The sequence below is a fragment of the Rhea americana genome, unplaced genomic scaffold (genome assembly GCF_003343005.1).
Source record: "Rhea americana isolate MKP2758 unplaced genomic scaffold, rheAme1 scaffold_166, whole genome shotgun sequence".
Classification (NCBI taxonomy): Eukaryota; Metazoa; Chordata; class Aves; order Rheiformes; family Rheidae; genus Rhea; species Rhea americana.
In genome coordinates, this window is record NW_028185772.1 from 921,851 (window position 1) to 949,436 (window position 27,586).

Below are 27,586 nucleotides of genomic sequence, written 5' to 3' on the forward strand. Positions count from 1 at the left end.
AATAAGGAAAAAGTTTATAAGTGACAGAGATGAAGCAGGCTTTTCTGGTTCTAATATCCCATGACATATGATTAAATAAAAATTCCATTTTGAATTCCCAAGCAGGGAATGATAATACTAACACTAGGAATGATAATATTGAGCACTTCAATATGCACTATTCATGACAGCGTAACAGTATTAAGGTAAACACTGTAATTGGATTTTTTTTTATTATTATCTAGATGATGGTGTGACCTTAAAAAGATTTGTTCTGCTGTTATGGTTCTAAGGGGATGATATGAATAATCTAACCTCCTGCTATGCTGCATTACCTAATTGTCCACAGGTGTTATGAAAAAAAATCCTTCCTCCTCTTCTCCCCAGTGAATGCTGTTGCACAGTTCGCAACTTAGCTTAGCATGTCCTCTGAATCGCCAGGCAATGGCCTTTGATAGAGGCAGCAGGAGACTGAACTGTACAGGTCACTGACCTAATCTTTGCCAGATACTCGTAGGCATGTTCATAAGTTAGGATGGATCTATTAGATGTCCTTGCATCTCAGCCTTGACTAAAGGCCTTCAAGAGCAGGATTTCCCCTCATTCCCTTCACTTCATTATGTATTCACATACGACTCATTTTACACGTCCTGCTAGCATGACTTGTTAGCTGTATGCTATTAATCACTTTGTAAGGTACTCTACCATCTTGAGGAGAAAAGATCTGCTCACTGCCCTTAACGTTTGTCAATCAACAAATCCAACACCTAATCAGACTAACCGCTACTCTCACCTGATGAATTCTATGGAATGACTTTTGTAAAACTAAGGCATTGCTCAAAATAAGCTCAGATTTCAAAATTAGCTCTTATATTACTCAGAAAGAAGTGTTAAGTAGTCCCAGAACTTGCAGAATCTCACTTTTCTTAATAAACAGGGGAGGCACAAAGGTGCAGAACTATAACTTTGCTTGGAACAAACTGCACTGCAGTGAGTTTCCAAACAAGCACCAAATGTTGCGTGTGATTGATGGTATTTCTATTCATCCTCCACAGGCACAGTCTGAACAACTCTCTTGCAATTCTCTATCAACGCTCTTCATTTCTCACCTGGAAGAGCTCTGCTCTATTCCAGCCCTAAGCCTCTTCTGACTAGAGATGGAGATCTGCCAAAACATGCAGGAGTACTGTGAATGAGGTGCACTAAAGAGTCCTCTGGGACTACAACTCATTTTTACATAAGGTCTGCGCAAGGGTGTAAACCCAGATGTCTAGAGGTAGGCTATTGCATTAAACTACTGTGCCATTTTTCTGTATTTATAACAAACTCGAACTATACTTCATGTGAAAGGCTACACTTGCCTTCAGCCACACAGTGACAAAAGAAGTGCTGCAATACTAATCTGGACAAAATAACAAAAAAAAGTTCCATGTGGACCATCTTTTTCACTGACAGAGGATTCATCCTGTTCACCTGACACCTTAGGAACAGTCACCAGATGTCAAGGAAATTTTCAAAAGACTTTAGTGGCCTAATTAGGCTGCCCCTGAAGCCAGAGATAAAATTCCTATTGCCTTTAGAGGAGCAGGGGTAGGCCCAGTGCTGTGCTCTTCCAAAAGTTCTGCTCTCTCAGCCATGTGGTATGCCACAGCTCAGACTACATTCTCCTCTGGTCATTTGGACCTGGGCCACATCCTGGACCTACACGTCATCTGTTTTGCCAGTTTGATTTAGAAGAGAAGATCACTGAAGCAGCATTGAACAAACTGACGGCAAATGGAAAAACAACAACAATAACTAAAGATCAATTTTGCACTGCATAATGGAATGGAAATCTGTCTCCTCTGGGAGCTGCGTAAAGATTTTTGAAATACTGTTCTATAAGAATATGAAGACTGGTTGTTGGTTGAGCATTCCTAGTTTGTGACCAACTGGTAAAAATATTTATCCAGTGAATTCATTGCCATGACCTTAAAAAGAAATAGACTCTTTTTTTCCCCCAATTTCAGCCCACGATAAACTCCTCTTTTCATTTTACTAGCTCTCTCACATTGCATTAGCAGAACTTTATGAAGTGTTTGCCAGGCGAGAGGCTAATCTAATTACATAGATTTTTCTGGATCAGCTCCATTTGTTATAGACTCAGTGACTTGGCTTCTGTCTGTGCATGTATTTGTCTACACAAAATGATAAAATCAATTTTATCTCCCCCAAGCTGTGAATTTTCAATACTTACATAAATAGCCTTCTCAAAATGTTCCAAATGTATTAAACAAAAGAGAAAAAAAGAAATGGGGAGATTATTTTCTAGCATGAGTTCATCTGAGATGATAATCATTTGTGCTGTAAAATTACTGTGTAGCTATTAAATAATTCCCCTCCCAGCAAAGTCCTTAAAATGCTTGTGTTCATTAAGACAGCTCTGTCAAATGTAACTTCCTTCTCTCTCCTTACTCCTCCTCCATCATCTGATTCTCAGCTGCTTAAATCATTATTATTTTGAGATGGAGCCAAATTCATAGCTGATGTATAGGACTAGCTTAAGTGCTGAAGAACTGTAAGTAAGTACTGAGAGAGTCAAGAGAAAACCTAAGTGGGTTTGGTACCTCTTGAGGGTGTAAAGTATCTATCGAGGGAGTCAAAAACAGATGTCTGGTTAGATTTAACTTTCTTCCACTCCAGTTCAAGAAACTCCACGTGCTGTGTCACATAACAGCACACACTGCTTTTGGGACAGCTGTGCATCCACTCGTGTGGTGCAAGAGCCCCAGAGCTAGTCCATGAAACGTGTTCTTCTCCCATTCTCTCTCTCCTACTCTTTGGCCCTATGCACCAGGCACAGCTAGCACATCTGTCAGCAGGTCAGAAAGTGAGAAGGCGGCTTCACTAGGCTTCAAAAGCAAGAGATGCAGCCCTGGCTACAGGGGATCATGCTTTGAGCTTCAACTGCAGTCAGTCTCATACATATTGCAAGAAACCCGACAAACTTGCTTCAATTCTCAATTTCAGACCCTAAACCCAGTTAAAATTGTTTGGCACATCTCTGGCAGTGTAACCATTTTAAAATGCTACCTGACTAGCTGTAGATCCCTCAATATGGGGAGAGTCTCTGGAATTGCTAAATAGGAACAAAGTTGGTAATGTGGGAAAACCAACCACCTTTGAAGCATTCAGCTAATCACAAACACTAAAATCCTCTCAATATTTATACTGACAAATCCAAACACTAACAACTTAAGGGTCATCTGCTGAGGTTCTTGAGACTATATTAGCCATTGGATGCCAAACATTTTCCCACACTCACTTACAACATAGACGTCTTTCAGCAATCCATGTTGATGGGCAGTTTTTTATTACAAGAAAATTTCAGCGCGCTAGTCTGCCTGTATTGTATCAAAGTAACATACTACTGCTTCTCTTGTTCCATTTCTCCCTCTCTCTCTTTTCCTCCATCCCCTAATTACTTTGCTATAAACTTGATGACCAAAAGGAAGAGAAGAGAACAAAAGTGCCATTACCAGAAAGTCAAGCAGTTGCTGGCTGAAGAACATAATGACATCTGGGGAAGGAGAAAAAGTGCTAAGACTGACAGAGAGCCCACCCTCCACTACTCTCACCTTTAATAACTTCCTTCTTGGATTTTGTTAAAACATGAAAATGAAACCATTCAACTCAGATKGCTGCTGCCGGTCTGTCTGCCTGTCAGTCTCGGAAAGCAGTCTGGCTTCTGTGTTTCTCTGCAGCAGCACAGCAAAGTCATTGAGCTGCTGAATCCAGTCTTCACGGAACACCCACAATGTCAGGGGCTGCCTAGGCAGAGCAGCGTATCTGGGAAATCTTTGTATTCCCATTACACAGCCCCATAGGAGATCACTGTGCCAAAAGTGTGTCATGGGCAGAGGAAATACGCCACTCCAGAGCTTCAGCAGTGGCTCCTGGCAGGGTCACTGAAAGCACACGTGAGAGCAGCCCTGCGGCTGTTCAGCTCTGGCTGCAAGTGAGTACAAAAGATAATGCAAACACACGAGGAGGGTCAGGAACAGCCTCTAGCCCCTGTTATCCCTCACATTATTCCTGTTCAAGGGGCACCTAAGGGACTGAGAATGCGGCAGAGCACCTCACTTCTGCAAACTTGCAAGTCTAAGAAAYGGAAAGGTGTAATCTGGTCATCTGGTTTCTTGCAACATCCAAACTACTTCTAACCCAACTTACGTCCCTAAGGACATACATCCAGTGAAAGCCCCACACAGATGTCCCCAGGCWTCATTCAGGTGGTATATTTGAAAAGTTTACTTTGGATTCCATAAAGCTAAAAAGGGATTTCTGAGAAGCCACAGCACACAGAACAGAAACCAAAATGTTCTAATTAAAAGCCTTCTCCTGTTATCAGGGGATATTGGATTAGTACAAACCACATCAGAGGAAACTAGTTAATCCATGTTTGGTTGATTTGTACGCTGGGGAGGCCAACAGATTTTAGCAGTCAGTATTATTTACAGCAGCTATAACATCCTGTCAGTTTAATGACAGAAAATCCAGCATTACTTTTTTGGCTGCATGATGAGAGCTTTCTTATTAAAAAAAGTACACATTTCTAACTAGCTGACTTCTAAACCAATATTATAAATAGACTTTGATTTGTAATGTTAACTTCAGCAAAACCCATGGCACATGAATTAACTGTGTTGATAACCTCCAGAGAGTTGCAAATATGAACATAACGTAACAGCCACGGTTAAGTGATTTCAGGAGTACTTTAATTCCACTTGACAACAGTTCTCTGGATGGAGGGTGGGTTGGAAGAGGCCAGGATTTTCATGGAATACTCTCTAGGATTACTATGAACATCCTCTTGGAACATCTACAGTTATGTTCAACCAGAAAAGCAAGAGAACTCAGTCATGTCACATTAAACAAAGATTTGTCCCACCATGGTTATAAGCCAAAACAGCCTATTCACCTTTTGCATTGCTTTCTGGATGAACATACTAATTAATAATCAGCATACTCCTAAACATAGTCTTTGTTAAAGTGAAAATGGGGGTCTTCATTTATGGTCCCAAAATCTCCACATTCCAGGTGGGTTGTTTCTGGTCTTTTTCTCCTAGGCATACTGTTTAGACAAAGARGGGTTTGTGTGTTTCTCTAACCATCACATCCTATGAAGTCAAGGCCTGAACTTTCAGGCTAGGTGATATTTTTCCCCTTTTCTAAATGAATGCCTTGTTGAACACTTTGTTGATACAAGGCTGAAGAGAGGTATATTATACCATAAGGGACCAGTTTGCATAGAGCAATACACTGATTTTTTTTTTATTAATGCAATCCATCATTTACTCTACCCTCTCTGTGAACAAAACAAAAGGATCAAATTTATATGCAACTGCCCAGCACAGAGATTTTTGTAAGGCTTGTTTATGAAAAGAGAAACCAGTATAGGAGTAAAATATAATTCATAACATATAAATATATCCTAAAGGTACAATAAAGATCACAGCACCAGCAGAAATAAAAAAAAAAAAAAAAAATCTTGGGGAGAAATGGGAGCAGATCATCATTTTAGAAGGCAGCAGAGACAGGCCAGGAAGGCAGGGCAATTAGGAGCAGGTAGCACGACTCCAGTCTGCACAGAATAACCAGCAACATCAGCTGAGTGGAAGGGCAGAGACTGTGAAACTGCTGTCCTTTACAAGGCTGTTAAAATGCTGTTCCTACTAGGGAACATCTAAAGTATCAGATAATACAGACTTTTTTATTGTATTAACAGCATCCAAACCAATTACGGTTCTTCTGCATGCCTTTTTTCTCATAACCAGACTGAAACCAAGTACTTATCTTACTTGTTCTATCTGTTTATAAAACAAGTAAGACTGAATGATGTAAGACCGAGATTCAAGCTCCTAAGATTTTATGTACCAGGTCTTCAGCATATCTAAATCTGTACTGTTAGCCGATCTGCTCTCACTACCATCTGGAGCTCTGCCCTGATCTGCTTGATCATCATCTTCCACTATAGCACACAGATATTTTCTTCCTCTTTCATAATGAAGTAAGGTCAGTGGGACACGTGGGAAAGCTAGATGGGAGTGAAGACACTGTCTGCCTCCTGTAAGAAGAAAAGGTGAATTCATTGAGGTGAATGTGCGAGGGTGAAAAGGTGCCTTTGAAGATGATGAGATAGATAGACAATGTTCTTGGAGACAAAGAGATGAGACAAGGAAAAACAAGCAGTAGTCAGGAGCTATATTCTGCAGAGTACAGTAATATGATCCAGAAAACTAGACACAGCCAGCAAAGAGGCTGAATAGAAGAGTTAAATATCACAATCATTAACAAACTGAAATTAGATTACAAATCCATTGGGAACTGTCACCCACTGCAGTAATGATCTGCTGCCCTTCCTCTTCATTTCACCATAGGGACTGTTTCTGCTTACAAGATTGTAAACAATTAGAACTAGAGTCCTCACCATCACAAAATATAGCAGAAGATACATAGATCTGATCAATATATCACAAACTATGTATTTGTGGTGCAGCCACTACAAAATATTTAAGAAATGCAAGAGGATATCATCTCTCTGGCAGCTGCACTTTGCTTACATTAGAAATAGGAAAGACAATAAGCCAGAAATCTAGAAGACAAGAGGCTGTAATTGCCACAGCCAAAGTTTCTTATTAGGAATGGAAAGGAAAGGAAAGGAAAGGAAAGGAAGATAGTGCTCTACTTCACTTAATCAGCAGGTGGTCACTTCTCTCACCGCTGGTATAACAGGAAGCAATCCTCCCTGTGAATGTCTGGTTCTGCTCAGTTTTCATATATTCTGGACGATCCTGTGAAAACAAGTCTTACAAGAAAATATGCCAAGAGTTTAGAAAAAAGCGGAACTTTTTACAGCAGCAGAAATAGCTATTGCCGTCCAGCTTTGTAGCACTGATGTATTGTGGGCTGGCAGCTTTCAGAAAGAGAAGCCTCTAGGTCTGCGCTTTGTAAGCAATTTGCCACACTTGTCATCCTTGCTGTATAAAAGCCTTTCCCGGAGGATATTGTTCTAACAAAATTATCCACTGCAAAGGCCAGCAGCATGCTCATCGTGTCTCAATCAAGGCAGCATAAAGAGGAAAGTCAACCATGCATGTCTATCATTTGGACGATTAGCCTTTCTGACTGCAGACGCTATTCTAAAAGGCTAGTCCTCAGAAGCACCTAATTTCTCAGTTGGAAATTATTTCTCTTTGTCTGTCAAAGGCACATAGCAATGAATCTCCTCTGAGAACAATATTCAATGGCTTAAAGCAGAATCAATGCAAATATATCAGAAACATCCAGGTAACCTCTCTATGACCAAATGAGAAAACTTGGCTATCTGTGATATGGAACAGCTGAAAACAACAAAAAAGAAAAAGGATCGGATGAGCGTCGTGTCGTGTAGGGGTGTAGTTTTGGTTTGTGTGGTTGTCGTAAAAAAAAAAAAAAAAAAAAAAAAAGAGAACACAGCACACTATTCCTTGTGCATCTCCACTTATGCTTTTGATACTGCTGCTGTCAGTCTTATTTGCTTACCAGTACTCCCTCTGGATATCATCAGCCATACCAACTACAATTACTTTTAAAGACAAAAAAAACACATGGCCAAAACCAAAAGGAATAATTCTTTCAAAGGAACCCTTCATAATCACAATGCATTGTTTTAATCTTCAATCTGTATTCTATATCTGCTCTATATTAAATTACACTACCTTTTATTGTCAGCTAGGTTCTTTATTATTCTCTTGTACTCTGCTTGTATTCCTCAATTATCCAAAGGAAAGAAAAGTTATGAATGATTTGCAAGTGATGTCCTTACATACCCACAAATATAAAGGCCTGATGAACGTAACTGATAAAGTAAAGCAATTTGCACAATAACATCAAAATTATTGCTTGGCCTGTGATAATGCTTTATCTGCTACCTTGTGTAGTTTCTGCTAAGGCAAAGAACTCATTCAGGCAAGGTCTACAAATCTTCAGTTCATTCTCAGTTCCCTTCCACCATTCTTTTGTGATGTTTTTTAACATCTATTCAAGAGAAATTCTTCAAAGGTATCAAACTTGAACCACGATGACAAGGCATGTCTAAATGGAGCTGGGAGTAAGACTGGGTTTTTTCTTTTAGTTGGAATTGAAAGGAACATTCACTTCTTTCTCTACCTGTCCTATCTCTAAGATCAGTAAAAAACAGACAATCGGGCTTTTCAATGATGTAAAAAGTACAAATAAAAGCAAAAACATTTTTATACTATGGGGCTGCAACATCCTTTATTTTCAACCTCAGCTAAATATCAGCAAATGCTAATTAACGTTTCAGTTAACACGAAGCTCTGCTTGCCAGACTATAATCCTCCCCATCCTTCCTCCTTCTCCCCTGTACTCTTGAACTTGATGTGGTCTCTGGCAGCTAGTTGGGTTGTATAAATTAGAAAGCACCACTGCATGACAGAGGTGTTTTTGTTTGACTTCTGCATGCACAGACTGGGTTTTGAACTGGAGGCATGATTGCTGTGGGACAGCCAGCCCAATATACATAAATCAAGATTTATTTCTGTAATTTTTTTTTTACTGAAGTGAATTAAACACTAYGGAAGACACCATGTTGACCATTTTAGACGCCAAAATCTTTCACTAAACAGAGCAGGTACTACATAAACTGTATTGAGATCAGTTTACTTATTAACATACCTCAGCACTATTTGGCTAAGGCCATTTCAAGCGGCAAGAGGATTGTTCAGTGTCTATGCCTGTTTAATCTTGGGCTCTCAGTCAAGACTGCTAATTCGCATGCTGGTTTTCCTGATCTATTTGTCTATTCACTGAGAGACCACCAACAGCCTTCCCTCTACTGCTCTGAATTTCCAACTGTCTGGATTTTCAAAATATCAGGTCTCAAAATTCTCCTATACTACTCTCCTCTTAAGAGAGTATCTTTCCTCNGGCAGATACAGTATAATACACCAAAATAAAACATGTCCCCCTAGTTTCTTTAGAGAACTGATTTTCCAACATAAGATCTCTCTGAGCATGTAAAGAACAGAATTCCTGCATATGCCCACAGGTGAAAAGACAGCTGTCCAAGAGCCTCCTGCCCACCACTGGGTAGTTACCATTCTAAATAATCCTTAAACTCCAGTTAGCACACACGCTGCTGTTAGGCTTGATGGCACTGAGCAGATTCAAGGGGAGCAGATCTATTTGGTGGATAGTTTTCTATCTCACAGTAGTAAAGAATCAAAAAATAAAGAAAGAAAGTATTGAGCCATGAGAAAGCAAGTTAAAAAGAAGTGGAAGGGTGGCTGAGAGAAGGTAACTGTAATTTGCATAAAAAAGGAAAGCTGGACTTTGTTCACAATCTGGTAAATTAGACCCACTCACTAGCTAGACTATGTCCTCTCTATATAMATTTCCACATGCTCTAGGAGTACCTTGTAGGAGAGAAAGTTTGATGTAAATAATTTTTTAACACACACACGCGCACACACRGAGAGAGAGAGCAAATCACACACAAAAACATCCAATGAAATGCAAAGGTTGCTTATGAAAACTTGAAAACAAATCTGGAATGTATTTTTACCTCTTAAAAATCTTCCTTGAAAAAGTGAAAAAATAATGCAAGGCAGGCACCCACCGTTTATTGACTGTCTAGACAATAACTTAGAAATCTTTAAGAAAATATTAATAGTCTGCCTTTGTAGTACTCTTTGCAGACATGTTTATTTCCCTGACCGAACTCCACAGTCCAGCTCTAAGAGATTGTGGATGCTGACAATGCCTTAAAACGCGGCTTGTTCGATTAATCGTTGTTTTGTGATTGTTACCTGAGAATTTAGTGATGGGTAGTCCAGACACCCTAGAAGAGCAGTTTTAATGCATACACTTTAACTCTAGTTTTAGTAATGGTTGTACATCTTTTAACACACAACCCCCCCCTCCAGATACAAGGGAAAAGGAAACCATTTACTGTTATGTAAGTAAATCACATTAAGGGTGAAAAAAAAAGACTTCTAAAATGAGAAGATACATCGACATTTAGGGTGCAGTGCTCAGACTGGACCATAGGTAGAAGGATTGCAGATTCAGGAGAGCAGCCACCTAAGGGCAGAGATGGCCAGGACAGCATGCCAGCTAGTGGAGGTGCAACAGTGTGAGATAGAAAGYAAAGGTCACTGACCATTGCAGAAATATGATGCATACCAGAAAAATTCATGGGCAGATAGAAAATATTTGTGAATCATTTCTGCAAAGGAAATGAAAGGAAGAGGACCTGGATATGGAACGATGGGCTTAATGGGATGAAAGCAGTTATTTTAACATGGATGCTTAATCTGTTCGCCAATGCCAGAAAAACGGCTGTGAACTCCGTAAGTTTCACCATCTGCAATAATTCATGTGCTTAGAGTATTTCAGACATCTAGTTCAAGAGAATAGAMGTTCCACACAGTGGAACAGTGTCAAGAGCAAACACAGATAAATGGAGACTGCTCACTTCTCAGTTAACCARTACAGATTTGAAGCACTTCCCACTGTTCCACCTGGAGCACCAAGCTGGTGAATTTGCTTTGACCTACATAATTTACATTACTGKCTGCACAATATGAATGATAAAGAGTGACCATCCACCAACATACCACCTCTGCTTCAGAAATTACCCATCAAACTTTGCTGAAMAACTGTGAGTCCTAAAGGCATGTAAAGAAAGTTTAGGACCAGCATGCAGATAATACATCAAATCTTGTCCTCACTAGCTCTCAACTCTCTGCYCTCAAAAAGGACTTACTTGCTAATGACTATTTACTGTATGAGGAGTTTGACTTGAGCTAGCTAGCACTACGCAGCACCTTGGATGTGATAATCAGCTGGGAAGAGGAGATTCAGCTGCATGCTGGCTCTCAGGTGCAAAACAGAGAGAGGTATAGGCAAGTCTTTGGCCTCACTATGCTCTGAGGATTGGAAGAAAGACCAAAGGCCTGCTGGAGGCACAGACAGGCAGTTTCTGCCACCATCTTCTCCCCTGCAAGGGTTCGTGTAGCCACCCTGAGGGCAGCCTTCTTCAGCCTTGAGCTGCCTTGGCCCCAAGGAGGCAGGACTGAAGGCTTGAGGGATACAGTCGCTCCGGGGCTAGGAGAGGCCAGTCCCAGTCCTCAGCCGCAGAGAGGATCTTCAGCATTTGGCATGGCTGCTCCGACTGTGTGTGCTGGGGCAGGGATCTGTGATACTGTGCACTTTATCTCCCCTTACATTTTAGCTGCTGTTACTGAGGAAATTAACATTTAAGCAATAGTTTTCTCCACCCATTTAATTTGCAAATCATAGAGGATATTCCTGCGGCAACCAAGTGTAATGGACTATTCTGTAAGTAGATTAAATCCTATGGTAATAATAATACTACATGATGAAGCTCTTTGGTCTGCTAAAACCATGTTAAGAGCAGGACGACAAATGATTTACAGTGTTTGACACTGAGCTCCCATATTGCCAGTTTCACAAATGGTGCTGCATTCCAGAAAAATGGGGAGTATTAGGCATGCTGCAGCTCTTTGCTAAGCCTCCCCTCCATCACCGTATCAGGCACTCAATCAAACGGGCTTCCCTTGATAACCTTATCTCTCAGTGGGCCAGCGTTGCTTGGATCGAGCTGCGTGAAACGGCTGCACATTGCACTACGTCCATTATCTATTTCRTTTAAAGCACGATCTAAGAAGGTCCTGAAACTGCTTAGCAAATAGGACACGCAACCAAGAAGATCGCAGTCCATGCCCTGAGTAAAGACACGTTTTGGTGACCAGAGAGTAGTTCTGTTGGAGTCTCTATCTTAATGCTATTGAAATCTACCATGCAGAGATTCAGCTACATCAGTTAAAGCCCTGCCAGGTCAGTGACAGACAGGCACGGGGCGAGCAAGAGAGGACTGGGTGAGAGCACAATAATCTGGTGCTGGGGAACCAGATGGACACACTCCTCTCTCTCCTGCACCACAAGAGATTTGAGGATTCTGGAGATTTCATACCACACTGAACCAAAAGCAGAGTTTACAAAGCTCCATGGAACAGCATGCTTAAATTTGCCTTAAAGCCTGAAAAGTTACCACTTGTAATGTCTTGTCTGGCTTTATATTGTGGGCTGGGAGTGGGAGGAGAAAATAGTAAGACGTTTATGTAGAGAAAGGCTAATAATCAGAACACTATTCTTATCCAGTGTTATTAATCCCTACTGAATTAGATGGATCAGCAACAGATACTTCATTCCTTTGGAGATAAAAAGAAAAAAAAAAGTAGTCTAAAATTGTGAAGAAATATTGTACCTATTAGTCCCTATGTTAAAGCCCTAGAAATAATGCTCACAGAGATAAGATGACAAGCAAGAAAATAACAAAGGCAAAACAGCAAAGACAAATTTCCTTGTATGTGCTGCTCTGCAATTAACTGTTTGAAGCAATTCCCAATCCCCTTAATCTCAAAAAYTCTGCTATCTGACCATCCAGTTATTTTTAATTTGTTCTTCTATTATTACTGCTGCATTATTAATACGCCTCGATAAGATAGGCAATAGCTTGGTGGTGCTCTGTTTCAGCAACGCCTCRCACAGCAGAACAGTCCTCGTGATGAATAACTGCCTCCCGTCTTCGGAGAKTCATGATTCCCACCGCTTGCAGCACACAGGTCCCCGGGGGAATCCCATTTCCTCGGCTGGGCTGCGATTCGGTTTCCCAAAAGGCGCGGGGGCCTCCCTGYGTTTATCACATCTGCACCCGCTGTGATCAATCAGCGCGCATGCCTTCACCTTCTGTGTGGCCAGAGGACGCCCCGCTCCCCGCCAGTGCCTCCGTCAGATCTCCTGCCAGTGCATACCTTAGCACAGCTCCTCGGCGCTCACAGAAACGCAAAGGCAAAAGTGCAATGTTTAAGGTATTTTCCTGGGGGGGTGCAGGGAAGCTTTTCTAGCCACGCTGCTCCCAGAATCAGGGCTCAGGTGCCGTGGCCAATCCAGCCAGGAACAATTTCTGTATTTGGGTAAACCTCCAGCAATACACAATGGTGGAAAGAAGGGGGCAAGAGATTAAAACAAAAATTTTGCTCACACTGTGTGCAGTTTAAAATACATATGTCATATTTCCTGTGGGAAAAGGGTGAAGGGAAGAAGTGATAGTTTTCCCACATCTATGTTTCTGTAATGGAGTACGTGCTGCTGCAAAGGTTAACGTACAGCTTTCTTCCTGCCATTCTAATAGGCACCACGTTTTGACACTGTATCTTTTTCTAACTAAGCTTCTCCCCTTCAGTGCAAATATTATAAATTGAGCAGATCTGTGGAAAAATTCAGCAGCAATTAATATGAATGAGACCAACTCTGATCTACAGAAATGTAATAGCACCTCACAGATACCTAGAGAATTTAATGTAAAATGGTGCTATTTGTATGAGCATTTTCAGTCACCCCATAGGAGAATATAATGTTATGTGTAGGATGACTGAGCTGAGCAACAAGAAGGATATTATTTTTGATTAAATTCCACAAGATGTTACTGGAAATGTCTTAAGGGAATGTGGAGTTCTTCCTCTTTAAAAAAAATGACTGGTTTATAAACAAAGGCAAGTCTATAGCYAGCTATCTTTTCAATTTTCCAGATAACTTGTTTGGCAACTCCACATATAGCTCTTTGCTATATATTCACACTGTACTGGGTGGCGGGGGAGATGAATGTATGTATACATATATGCAGATATAYATATGTTTATAGATACGTATGTACAGACTATACATATGCTGTGTATTCTACATACATATACCTACCCATCCACCCACCGCAGGTGCACTCATTCCATTTCTCAATTCTCAGTCCTACAAGAGAAGTTCTGTGGGTCACAGACCTTAAAAAACATATTAACCTACCTCCCGCTTTTGCAGGACTGGTCATGTCAATGATTTCAAACTTTGTTTTAACCTTTACCTTACAGAAAAAAAATCTATTTCAGAAAAAAACCTGTGAACATTAAAATATTGCTTTTTGTACCTGGCATTTCATATCTCACCATCCAAGGAAAATGCCTTTTAACTGTAAATCGCATCAGCAACAATATAGAAGAAAAGGCCTATTTATATGTGAAAAATTAAACAGCATTTGGGTATCAGGAATCAGATGATTCCTAATGTTATGATCCCATCTTCCACACCAGAGTGCCTCATCAGTTTGTAGGTAGGAGTCCGCACTGGAAGCAGCTCAGTTCTGCTCACACAGCTATGACAACACTGGGGGATCTGAGGGCCAGCAGCTCTTGTGCAATGGGCACGCACATGGTGACTGCCTATACAGGCAGAAGCACACCTGAACATCTGTCTTTAAATCAGTAAAGATTAGTTCAATCTTCCTTTGGTTCACGGAAGGCCAAATGTGTGGCAAGAAAGTGCAAAAGCCATYTGAGTCCTTTCCTTGAAGGACTTAGTTGTTTCACGCATAAATGGCAGAGCCTTTGCTGTCAATGAGCTGCCTCGAGCCAGGACTGGGAACATTATGGTGAGCCTGTGATGCTTCTTGGACAGGACAGTGGAGGATATAGATGTCCACCTGGAGGACGGCAATAACTACCTGGAACTTTCTACAAGCATTTTGTTATTACAGCTCCTGSTAGCTGGTTTATGTTACAGCTAAAGTTTCAGAGCAGAACACAAGAAAAGGCTATGTTCCTAGTCAGAGAGAGATTGATTTCACCTTACTTGTGCAGCCAAAACACACATATCTGATTCTAAGTTGGCTGTCTAGGTTGCCTTTGTAATCAACTGAAAAAGAAAAGAACTTCTGGTAGGCAATTCAGTCTGTCCTAATACAGGTAGCACTTCTCCCCACTGCGGATGGGAGGAATTCCAGCCCAGATCAGAARGCCATCAGCTGGCTAGAGTCACCGACATGAATCCCAGCCTAACGAAGTGCAATAACGAGGCACTAAAGATTGAGGAAAAAGATGGAGAGATAATGACTCCAGAGCAGGGAGAGAYCGGTTTCTCATAAAAGAAGCAAAAGAAAAATGGTTCAACGTCTCCAGAGAGATGTTCCCAAAAGATGAGTTTGATTCTTAACTGAAGAGGAGAAGAAGGGGAAGAAATAGGGAATGAGAAGGGCTTCATCTACATGGTGTTCTCAGTATTTAAATGCAGCTCACACACTGCTCAGCTGGGYTGGTTACCTATTTAAGTCAACATTGTACAGAGAAATGAGGTGAAGCCTAGACCTTTTGGATATTGGCAAGCAGAAAAATCTTGTAGCTGAATTAATAAGCTTAGCCCAGTCGTTAGTCCGTGTTGTTACAGCAGTGCTATACTGGAGCCACCTGGAGCATCCCCATCCTGTCTGTGCCAGAGCATTGCTCCTGGACACATGCTGAGAGGAGTCAAACACCAGGGGAAAGGGCTGGGAGAAGAGGAGCTTTCGGAATTTTTACCAAAAAAAAAAAAAAAAAAGTCTACAGTGAAGCCTACAGTTACGTGTTTAATGTACACTGCCCTCAATTTGAATAAGATCTCAGAAAACTTACCAAGATCCCAGGTTTAATAAACCATTCAGCATTAAAATTCCTTGCTCAACATTGTCCTAGAAAAAAAAGTTTCTTTCRTGTTGACTTTCYAGATTTAGACTGACCTCTTCTTCAGGGATTTAAATGTGAATTTAATGGTTTGGGAAATCTGGACAGGGCAAGAGGAATAAGAAGACATTTCAAAAAGCAGTACCAAAAGTCTTAGAAGTTAAAGGAAAGTGATAAACTAGAGCTATCATAATGTCTGAAAATACAATATGCAATACGACTTACATTAAAAAGCAAAGGACATGAAAATAGAACAGCTCAGAAACAKTTTGAAGAAATCAAAGTGTTGAAAACAATGAGCTTTTATACTCTAGAAAAATCCCACTAATTTTCACTCAAATTGCATTAACTTTAAGAAATTTAGAAATGTGGTTCACTGTACTGTGATACCATTTCAACAACATAAAGATATGTTTAAAGTAAAAAAGCATACTTAGTGCGTGACCAGATATTAAAGATTTCTGTAGCTTTTTTTTTATTATGTTGACTATACTGGAAGAGCTGCATTAATTGAGAAGTGTCTGTGTATCAAGGCTTCTAGTCAACTCGAAGTCTCCAAATTATGCTCATTCGCTCCACTAAGTTACCTCATACAAGAACACAGTGAAGTATCCTAAAAGCCACACATGAGTGGGCAAAATCAAACATCAGTGGCAATGTGGATGAAACTTTATAAATAAAGTCACTTAGGAATGTTAAAAACTTAGCAGCACCAGCTTGTAGTGATTTGAGTGAGCTAATTTGCCTTTGATCCTCAATATTTGAAGGAAAATTCAACAGAACAGCAATATGAAAMTAGGCTTTACAGCTGTTTACCTGGGTGAAATCTATTATAAAAGAATCACATAAAGGATTTACTCTTCTGACACAGAAGTAAGAAAAAATATTGTCAAAATGAGGTATAGTTTTTTCACATTTCCTCTGTCTAGTTCAACTCTACCTGAAAACTTCCTCTACTCATCTCTTTTGTTCTCAGGCTTATCCATAAGAATATGTAGGAAGATGTAATCGAGAAGAGGAAGATCATTTTTGAACCTCTTGAGTTAAGAAGGAATCTGCCGAGCAACAGCCTGTTATCCATATTTGCTATCATCATCTCCTAGTTAGTGCCCATATTAGCAGTATTTTTGGAGAAGTCTATCAGTGTCAAACATGACCACACAAGTGCCCAGACGGACAGATCACTCTTTATGCCATAAAGCAAACTTGCTCCATTTTGTGGAGTCAGGTGTAAGGACAGCAAACATATTCTTATTCTGCCTTTGATTTCTGCTTTCCAGAAATACACCCATTGCTTGGTGTCTGCCTCTATTTACCTGCCTGCATCTGCAGTACTCTGGGAAACAACTGCACTAAAAGCCATTCGCCCTCAGCCCCTCCTCCAGTTCCTCACCAGCTGACCTTGGGAATCATTTTACCAGGAGTGCCAACTCATCACACCAGTAACCATGGAGCCACCTCCTAAGCTTTTAACAACTTGCCAGTGGGCCAAAATGGACCTATTTCCCCTTGGTAGACTCATTAATACATATGGCTGAGACCCAATCTCCCCCTGCTGTGGCTGGCTACATTATATGGCTCAAATGCAGCCCTACTTTTCCTACGTGGGAATTCTGTCTAGTATGGTGTAGGATGGAGGTAATGAGCCAAGTTTTCCCTTGGCAGGCTTGGATGGTACTTATTACAAAGTTTCCATGAAGGAGCAGCTTCTGCGCTTGAGAGAGAGACGGAAACACAATTATGGCCATCCATTAAATTGTGGAAACATGAGTAGGTAAAAATTTCTTCCAAATATGTCTTTCCTTATAGCTCTTGGGCAACAAAAATGCAATCTAACCCTCTCCTCCAGCCAGGGAGGGCACTTACACAACCAGAATAGGCTTTAGCTCAGAGAAGGACAAACTGTGCATAGAAAATATGATAGAGGGATCCAGGACATTAACATTGTTTATAGCAATTTTTACACCTTTTGTGAATTTCACCTTTTTCTTAAAGCAGCTTGATGCATTAAAAGTCCTCCAAGAAAAGCACATTTAGCAGGACTCTAGCCAAAGTACATGAAGGCCTCAGCAGACCCAACCAATAACTTTGCTGAGGAAAATCCCAGTTATGAGCAACTCTGTAGGGAGGGCAAAAGGCCACCTGGATTTCATTCCAAGTGGAACTAATTATTTAATTTATAGAACAGTCATGTTGACAACAATGATGAACACATATGTCTCCTTTAAATGCCTCATGGATTAGTCCTTTTTTTTTCCATTTCAGTAACCATGATGACTTCATAAGGAAACAGCTTTGACCTTAGAAATTGTTTTCTGTGATAAAGGGTTTAAATCTGATTTGCCATCTAACAATTAACTTTATCTCCCTATATACCTGCCTGATGAAAAGCTTTAAGACGRGTGGCAGTGAAGTGAATAATACATACTTTGCAAGTTATGCTTGTTTTCTTTGCTGACTTTAACACGAGTTTTCATTAATATTTGCTAATGCATACAGTAATGTTTCCCCTAGAATCCTCAGATCTGCAAATCAGAGTCAAAATGCAAACACTCAAAGGGGGAGTTCCTATGTCTTGTGGGCCTAATGCATGCATCAATTTTATTCCTCTCAAACCAGCTTTGCAAATCATGCAAGTCTAAGAACGTCTCTTCACTTTCCACTGATACGAAGCGGACACACTGACATACTTTCCACTGACACATACTCTTCACAGATGACACTGCTACTGAAGACATATTTGGACAAACACTATTCAGGTCGCAGGCAAAAGCCAAGAGAATACTTACTCATTGTTAACACATATTCCGTACTGTTATAGCTTGGATTAAAGCATGTCAAAGCCAGTGCTTATAATCGCTGCCCTATCTTGTAAGAAGTCCAATAGGCTATTTTAAGGCAGCAGATAGCTGAAATAGCAGTGTGCAAATGCAAAACTGGAATATACTTCCATTCCCCTAAAAGACATACGAGTCTACTCAGAAATCTGAACTACTTGGGCAGTAGGGGTTTGTTTACTGTTAGTTTTGGCAGAGACATATATAAATAAGAAACAGCTCAAGTGGACAGCAGGGACAGAAAAATCAAGACAGTCAAGAAAAACCTGGCACCTGAACCAACACTGGTATTGCAGAACACCTAAAACTGGAGAGGGAACAGGACATAAGGGTCTTGGCTGAACAGAGCTGGTATAGTAAGCAGGAAAACTGCTTTTGGTTGCTTTTCTCCATCTGCATTCAAGATTTTATATTTCCGCATTAATAATACCTGATCCATTCCTTCACAGTTTCCTTCCCTACCTGGAAGTAATCTACAAAGCACTGCATGTTGACCAACCTCTTGGGTAGATTATACCATCAATGTATAAAGTGGGGTGGTATGACATAAGACCATCTTTTGATTTTTAAGAGCACAATAATGCTTTCTTTAGGCCAAGGAGGTAAGACCCTGCCAGCTAGTCATCAGTGGTACCCTGCCTCTGAGGACCTGCGGCCTCATTTGAGTGTCTCTGAAAATCCCCTGCCATTTTGGCAGAGGCAATTTCAAGTCAGACAAAATCTTTCTGACATTTCTAGATTGAGGTTTATGCTCATGAAGGTGATGATAAGGTAGGCTGTAGAGAATATAAAGTGAAGAGTAAATTTTAGGCTTATTTCAATCAAACAGTTTGTGTTTTAAAGTAAGAWTAAATTACTGGAGCCTGGCACAGAAAATAAAAGACTTTTAACTGAATCTTTAGTATGTGGCACAGATACTTAAAGAAAAAGCTGTGTACCTCAGGAGTATCTGTCATTCTGGGGGGCACTGCTCAGCTCCTGCTCATGGCCTTTCCCAGCCAGGCCCCGTGCTCAGCCCCTGCCAGGGGACCCGCTCCTGCGTCCCTCACTCACATCCTAGATTATCAGAAACACCTCCTTTGTGCTGCTTCCTACCCTGCCGTACACACTTCCAAAGGGCTCCTCAAAAGCGTCTGCAATGTAACCTATTACTCCCCCTTCAAAGATTTTAATAATCTCCTCTTCTGCAACACCTACAAATCTTGACAAGGGATATCTAATACTAGATTGCTGATGTGTTGAGGACACTGCTATCAAGATGACTGATAACGCTGCATTGTTTCTTCTGGTTTCCTGTCCCTCTGTCTGGTCCTCCTCCGTACACTTAGCCTGTAAGCGTTCTGGGACAGAAAGAGATCTTTTGGGCTGCATTTATACATCATCTAGCAAAATGGGACTAGGCTCTGCAGCAGGACTTCTGGTGCTACAGAAAAATAAAAAATAATCACAGTATCACAAAGTTTAGTTGGCTTTGCTACTGCTTTGAAATGAATTCCAGAAGAAAGTCCAGCGATGAGTTGCTTTTCCCTGGTGGAAACGTTTTACATAGGGACGATTTTAAATGCACAAATATTGCTATATTATGTTAAGACTAATAACAGCCAAAAACAACAATTCACATCAAAATATAACATGCAAGTATAAAGCAATTTAACCTCTGCYCAAATACAACCAATATCTTTTGGTGGCAGAAATCTATAAAGCTACATAGAGAAAAATAATAAATGAAAGAAAGCTCAGAGATCACATCCATTCATTCTAAGCCCTGTGTCATCTGAACACAACCTATTTATTAAGACTGGCAGAAAAATTTTATTTAAAGTTGGCTTTCATGAGAAATGTGGTGTTCAGCAAAACACCTTTCACAAAAGGAATGTCTCAGGCTTTCAACAAAAAGCAGTTTTTGTCCTGTTTCTGTTTGATGGAAAATGGGTGTGAAAAAGGAGGTAAGCAGGTTGGGGGGGGAGGAATCTACACAAATCTTACTAGAATGCCCTCACACTAGTTAATCTGAGYGAAGTCATGGAATAATTTGTTATTCCTGCACAGAAAGTCTTTTTTTGCTCTGTTTCTTGGCTCATTGTCAGAAAGGACAAAACAGCCTGAAGGAGCATGTTCCAGAAAATGACGGGACTTGGTGAAACTGCACGTACAGTCATCCATGGTAGCTGCACTCTGCGTATATGTGTAAATCCAACCGGAGCAACCTGCCGCTCTCCTTTGGAGAACAGCTCAGAGTAGGAAGATGAAAAGGGAAAAACAAGGAGAGAAGGAAAAGTAACATGCAAGCTGTTGCAGCTTATGGAGCACAACTATCATTCATCTCGAAAGAAACCTCTCTGTTATCAGGAAACAACAGTGCAGGGTCAGTTTTTGCTAGCAAGAGCAAACTCAAAGCACGTGGGCACCTCACCTTTTACTTTACTTCAAGGAGAGTATTTTGGAAATGAGTCTAACACAGGGTTCAATCCTTTACTACTTCATTTTAGTTTGACACTGCTGTATTTCTGCTAGGGTCAGTGACGTATCTAACATTAAAGTAAAATGGTGATTACATAGTCCCAGCATTTCATTATTAGCATTCTCCTCCTCCTTCTGCAAAGCTGAATGTTAGTGTTCACATAATATTTCTTCCAAAAYCCAGGTTGGTACAGTTTGGTTTGCAAGGCCTTGTGTGGGAAAAGGTATGAGGCACGCAGCCTGAACAAACCCTCTCTAATTCTCTTCTTTTGCCCGTTTAGACTCTTTGTTTGTACCCATACTAATTGAGYTGATAATTAACCTAGGAATATGTTGGTGATAGTCAAATCCTCCTAGTTTAACTTGTAAAAATTACATGCCTAGACATGACAGTTGACCATCGCTAAGAAAGTCTGGAACTGTCTCAATTGTCATCAATTTTGTAATGAAAAGCAGAATCCTTRAAATTTCCTGTGGAAGTGGAAATCTAAAATGGCAACTGTTTGGAGGCAAGTTTTTTTCTAGAAAACTTTGAAATTACATCGAGCCTCTAAGTCTAAGCTTTGAAGTTCCTAGCTTCCAGTCCTGCAGCTCCTGGATGCCCATGTACCTTGGCAAACTGCCAGGGAGCTGCGAAGCTATTGCTCAGCCAGAACATAAAGCTTCTGTCCCGGGGCTCCCAGCTCCAAAGCAAAACCCATCACTTCTAGGAAGCGCAGAACAGCCTGTGCTGGGGTAGTCAGTATGTGAGGGTCCCCAGCGATCCCAGAAAGCCAGATCCCTTAGCGATTGCCAGCTTTTCAATTCTGACAAATCAGACTTCCAAAAAAAAAGACTCTCATGTTAGAAAATGCCAAGCCAATTCAAACCCAAAATTAACCAGATTTTTATCACACTGTGATTATTGGTAAAATGTTATTTCTACCCAAACCAGAGAAAATCCAGGTCACTGAAGATAAAAGTTTAGCTCTTCTGAACCATCTTCCTCCACACTGGCCCACATCTAATACATTTTAAGTCTTATAGAAAGTATTATATTAAAGAAAATGCTGGGAAAATTAGTTAACTTTTTGCATGGTCACATCAAAATATATGCCCACCAAACCAAACAGGATATATGTAAATAACAACACCAAAAATAAATTAAAAACAAGCAAGCTGAAAATTCCATTGCTTCATCTGAAGTTTTCCCAGTCTGACAGATAAATTACATTTTTATCCTGCAGTTACCCACCTATTATGCCTCACACCTATCTCTGACATATTAAAATGTAAATTATGCTACAGAGGTAAACTGATGGAAAGAGTTCAATGAAAGTATATGAGCTTTAGGTCATAATTATAGGGTGATGCCTAGAAGAAACAGAAGAGGAAAGAAATGGAACTGAATTCCTCAAACTGCAGGCTATACATATTTTTGCTAATGTAAATATTGTAGATAAAAGAATTTTCCCTATTTTGATTATATGAATCAATCTGATTTGGTTCTCCTACTTTGGAGAAGCATGTGTTAAAAAATATTTTTTAAAATCTCTTAGCTATCTTTTACATACTCTGGTAACTACTTGATGGTAAATCTATTAAAAAAATAAGTATCTTCTTGACAGTAATGATTAAGCTTCAAACTCCTTCCCAATGCTTCCACCTCAAGTTATTGACATCAAGTCACAACTGGGGTGAATTTGTCAGTATATGTAAATGTGATCCAACAGCACACAGGATGAATGCAATACATCTTTTTATTTCTGCAGACTCTATTCTGTGCTTGAATTAAAGTGCAGGTTGCAAAACCGGCCCAAGGCATACACAATGTGGGAAACCGTCTCCAGCAGCCCAGTCCCACTTCAGTAACAACAGAACCATGCAAATCCCTGCTGCCTCTCCAAAGGGAACAGCGATGGTGTGAGGGGCAGTATATCCTCCCAGCAACAACAGGGACTGATGCCATCCTCACTGTTACCTTGGCACGGGCAGAATTGTCCTTCAGGATTTCCCCAGCAGGTCTCTGTTCTAGCTGTCTTAGCCCTTCCCCGCTGCAGAAGTGGGCTGGCCTTGACCTGGCTGCCAGTTGTACCTCTTTATCTGCTGGGCTGCAAAATTTCTGTTTTACTTAGACAGCTGGAAAGCCTAGAACCTGCTCTAGCATATGGTGTTGATGGAGAAGCAAACCATAGCTCTGTCTGCTGCCTAAGCCCTGCCCATCAGAAATCCATAATCAGAGGAGCAAGAGACGTTCAGGTCAGATCTGCAATGTTTTGACACTGTGTGTGTGTGTGTGTGTGTGTGAGAGAGAGAGAGAGAGAGAGAGAGAGAGAGAGAGAGAGAGATATGGAGAACTTTCTCACAAGTCAGAAAAGACAATTAGGTCCTTGTTTCCATGAACACATCCTTCATTATTACTCAATGGAATTTTTTTCCCCAGATATAAGCAGTTTCAAGCACAGAAATGTAAGAAACCTTAGCGCAGAGCTTCTGCTGTAAATATTTGCCATAGTAGATGCCTAGAACAACTAACAGGTACAAGTTTACTCTCTCTCCCACTGAAATCAGTGTGCGCATTTGTACTAACTTTTGCAAAACCCTGACAGATTTGTACTTTCCTTCCCACCTATCAATTCAGAGGAAAGGAAGGGAGCCTGGGGCAGAGGAAATCCTGTGAGCCCTTTCCAGTGGACATAAACTACCTATGAAAGTAACACCTTGGTTCTTTGAAAGAACTGAAACTGTGCGATTTCCCAAAGTGAGTATCTAAAACCAGCAACAGAAATAACGAAGCACATCCTGTGCCCAGTGCTCCTAGACAACACAACGTGATTTCTCTCCTAAACAGAAAGATTTTCAACAAATTCATTGTCTCCGCTTAGTATTCAATGAATATGAAAAAGCAGAGCACACAGATGCTTGCATAAGAAACTACTTTGATTAAAGCAAACTACTATCTTTGGCAAGTGCCTGCATGTATTCCTAGATGTCATGTGCCAGGCTCTCCATTTGTGACAGAGAGAAATGAAGGGCTTAAGCCTCACACAGGCAAACAGCAAAGCAACAAACTATACAGCCACCTTCTCTACTGCCTCAACCAGTTGCCCTTATAAGTACATACCCAAAGAGTATTTTAGATGTATACCTGAACAGTATTTTAAGAGGGTTTGATCATGGAGAATGGGAGGAAATACCCTAACCGAAGGAAAAAGGATCAATTCACCATTATCAACATAGTAAGTAATTTTGTCAAGCTTTTGAATGCATGCTTGGGGGCAAATTTCAGTAAAGCCAACCAAGAAGTACAATGGTCTTCCTTAATGTTTATCATGGAAAAAAAATCTCCTCCCAAAGAAAACAACTGTTTTAATGATACTCGCAAGGCCTACCTTGCCTACACCAGGAGTGTCCTTCACTTTGCTGACTGCTCTCAACAAACATGGTGGTGCAGGGGGTGGAGAGGTCTGAAGGATACTGCTGAAGCTGGTGGAGAAGAGAGGAGATTCAGGAACAGTAGATGCAGAAGGCCTATGCTTCTTCTTTTTGGAAGACAGGTTCAATTTCTGAGCAGCTCTGTAGGAAAAATGACAAGGGTAAGCTAAAAAAAGCCCCCAAACCAACATTAGAAGCAGTCAAGAATAAAAGACTGTGTTTATGAGGTTCCCTTTTACGTAGGATCTCAGTTTTGCCCTCACTGAYCCCAACAGCTTTATAATTCTGGTTCTTTACTCCTTATTACTGGTTTAATTTCATTGACTTTACAGAGTTTCTCCAAATTTAACCAGTCRGCATGAAGCAGGGTCAGAATCAGGCCTCTTTCACTATCTCATCTATTGAAACAATTCAGGGTGCAAGAAGGCATCCAAATCTGCAATTAAATTAACGAGCTATACAGCAATTTTTGTTATAAAATTAAGCTCAGTCACTGAATGGTTCACGAAGAATTGTTTGTCATTCATAAGCCTTTGATTAGAAAATGAATACCTGCACAATGTTTGGAAGTAAGCAGCCACTGTTATGGTAATTAGTATTAAATCCTCACATGAATCTGCTGAGCTGTGAGTAGCCTTGCACTCGCTATTTTGATATTTTATCACCTGTTAAAGTATAAGGTAGTGTAAAAATTGAACAAACAGTGACCAAAGGTAACTTTGCAGCCTGCAGTGAGATGGGGACAATCGCATCAACTACAGCTGTATTAACCACTAAGCAGGGAAAATAAATTAAGATTTAGTTTTATTAATACAATACACTTGGATAAGAATGCTGAAGTTTGTATGAACATCAGATAAAAAGACAAACTTTTATGGAACAGAACTGTTCAGTACTTTTGTTTTGCAAAACATTCTTTTTTATTTTCTTGGAGAGATAATTCAACATTCAGCCTTTGTTGTAGCTGTTTTATTTCAATACATATGCACATTCTGCTTTGCCCAGTGATAATGTTGATATTAATCATACTGTCACAGAGCTTTTTTTTTTCGTAAAATGGTCACTTTAAACAGAGTCAGACCAAYGGGGTAAAGGAGCATCTCAAAGTAGAGATGGATACAACAGTTTGGGAGGTTGCTTTAATGTTGTTTGCTTTGGCAGACAAATTGTGACTTAAGATCAGTAAAAAAGCAGTCTGTGTTGATAGTAGCTCTCCTTACCTTGCTGAAGTGTGACAAGCAAGACTAATAATTCTAAATCCTCCTAAGTTTTATGAAACTCTAGCTCCACTGCACTGGTATTAATGCACGTTACCCAACTCTGAACTTCCAAAAGTGATTAAATTAATTTAACTGAAGGTGTTAGGGGAAAAAAATTGAATAAATAAACTTTTATACATATATACAACACTCATTTCAATATTATGTATCTTGTGTTTGTATTAGATGTCTCAGACACATGAACAAGTTACCACTAGGCATGAAGTTGCCATATGTCAGCTGATTGTGGGTGCACTGTGCACATTGCCAATGTGTATTCGTTTAGCCTGTGGCAAATGAAAAACTGTTCCAGACAGATTAGTTTTTAATAAACGAAAAACATTAGGAGATTTTAATTGACTTGACACAGAATTATGATTCAGAAGTTTCTGTACCACCTCTTTGTTCTTATCCTTCCCCTTCCCTCTGGCCTACAAACTGCAGTTCATAACCTAGCCCTCTGTTTTAAGATGCCCTGCTTTTTTTTTCTTTTGAAAACACAATCAAAACATGTTGGCCAAAACCACAGCAAAAAGTATCATTTCCTCCTTTTCCTAGCAACACTTCAGTGCCTTGAAAGGGTTTAGCGATTTCAGCCTTCACGTTGTCCATCACTAATGCTTTGACAAAGCTGTCCTCTCTGAATCAAAGTCTTCAGTATGCAGTAGCTGCACTACAACATCATTTTAAGCAAAATCTTGTACTGTGTGTAATAACTGAAAATACAAACGCTGGCCAAACACACTCAAAAACATACCACTGCATTTATATGGTCAGGCTCAGTAGTCCATGGCTCTACCCACTTAGGCCTTACATTTTGGCTCATTAACTCACTTTGCGTGAAAATACAACTCCTACAAAATATCTTCTAAGTTGCCGGAGCCATCATCTCTCTTGTCACTATATGCTTTCCTAACATTATGCTGTTCCTGTTTCTGAGCTGATAGTGTAATACAAACCACTTCTTGAACCAACCAAGTCTATAGCTGACATTTTTCTTAAAGAAAAAAAATTGTTGGAGGATATCTGGCCTTTTCAAAACCTTGGAACTATATTCTAGYTTGACAGTTATAACCTTTGAGATAACATTCAAATAGAAGAACATGAATTTTATTTTATATGTTGGGCCTGCAACTAGCAAAATACACGGAAAAAACAATGAACTACATCTTACAGCTTCATGGGGTTTTGTTTTTCCCTAAGGAYAGAAAATCAATGGGTGGAGGGCTAGAAAACCATTTATGAACCTATCAGACTTCACTGAATTTCAAAGGGGATCAAAAAAGGCAGTAGCCTCAGGTAATTCCCAGGGCATTTGATTGATAAGAGGAGGATATTTTAACCAGCTGTGGGCTGCAAGATGTCACAAACCTGCACAGAGTGGCTTTTTGTGAGCACATTTCCATGAGTTTAAAGTCATTTAGCCTGGGTAGCTAGCATTGCTCTGAAATCAGTTGATCATGCAAGTCGACACTCATTTGGCCTCATGATCACAGCAAAGGAAGGTAGAAATTCTCACATTTGATTTTTTCCAGGCAAGTTATGGGTCTGCATGCTCTCCCATGGGGATTTTCTGGACAACCCGACTGCCCAGGCAGGAGTTTTGGAGACCTGATTATTGCTCCAACTCGCTGCTCATCCAGCTCAGCCAGCATCTGACTCTGCTCTATGTACAGGAGAAGCTAATTAGTTTTTGTTTAATATCTAGTATAATAGGACTTTGATTTTCACTTGAGACTGTGCAAACTACTGCAGTAATCGCAATGGCAATGATGGCAGCATGGTTTTACGTACTGGCGAGAAGCTGCTCACTCGCAGAGTGACATCGCGTCTGTCTGAAGCCAAGCGATGGCAGTTACAGCCTGAGCAAGGGTGCGCAACAGGCTCCCGTTCGAGGCAAACCACGTCGGGGCTGCGTGGAGCACAGCTGCGGCAGGGATCATCTCCACAGAGGCACACCGGAAACCTGAGCCAAATTCAGCTTTCGCAGTGGGTAATTTGTGCTGTGTCAGGCCTCTGTGTGGACACA

The 27,586-nt window shown here is 40.5% G+C and overlaps 1 protein-coding gene and 1 long non-coding RNA gene across 2 annotated transcripts in view; one reads left to right on the plus strand and one right to left on the minus strand.

Moving 5' to 3' along the window:
• Positions 1–27,586, minus strand: part of KIF26B (kinesin family member 26B) — a 307,964-nt gene that overhangs the window by 88,360 nt on the left and 192,018 nt on the right. Inside the window, exon 5 of the mRNA XM_085300590.1 lies at positions 24,256–24,439. Within this exon, the coding sequence (XP_085156716.1) occupies positions 24,256–24,439 (184 nt within the window). The remainder of the gene's footprint in view (positions 1–24,255; positions 24,440–27,586) is intronic.
• Positions 12,606–18,842, plus strand: LOC146598295 (uncharacterized). Its single transcript, XR_014895285.1, has 3 exons — positions 12,606–12,917; positions 16,564–17,357; positions 18,207–18,842. It is a non-coding gene; the product is annotated as an uncharacterized LOC146598295 (long non-coding RNA).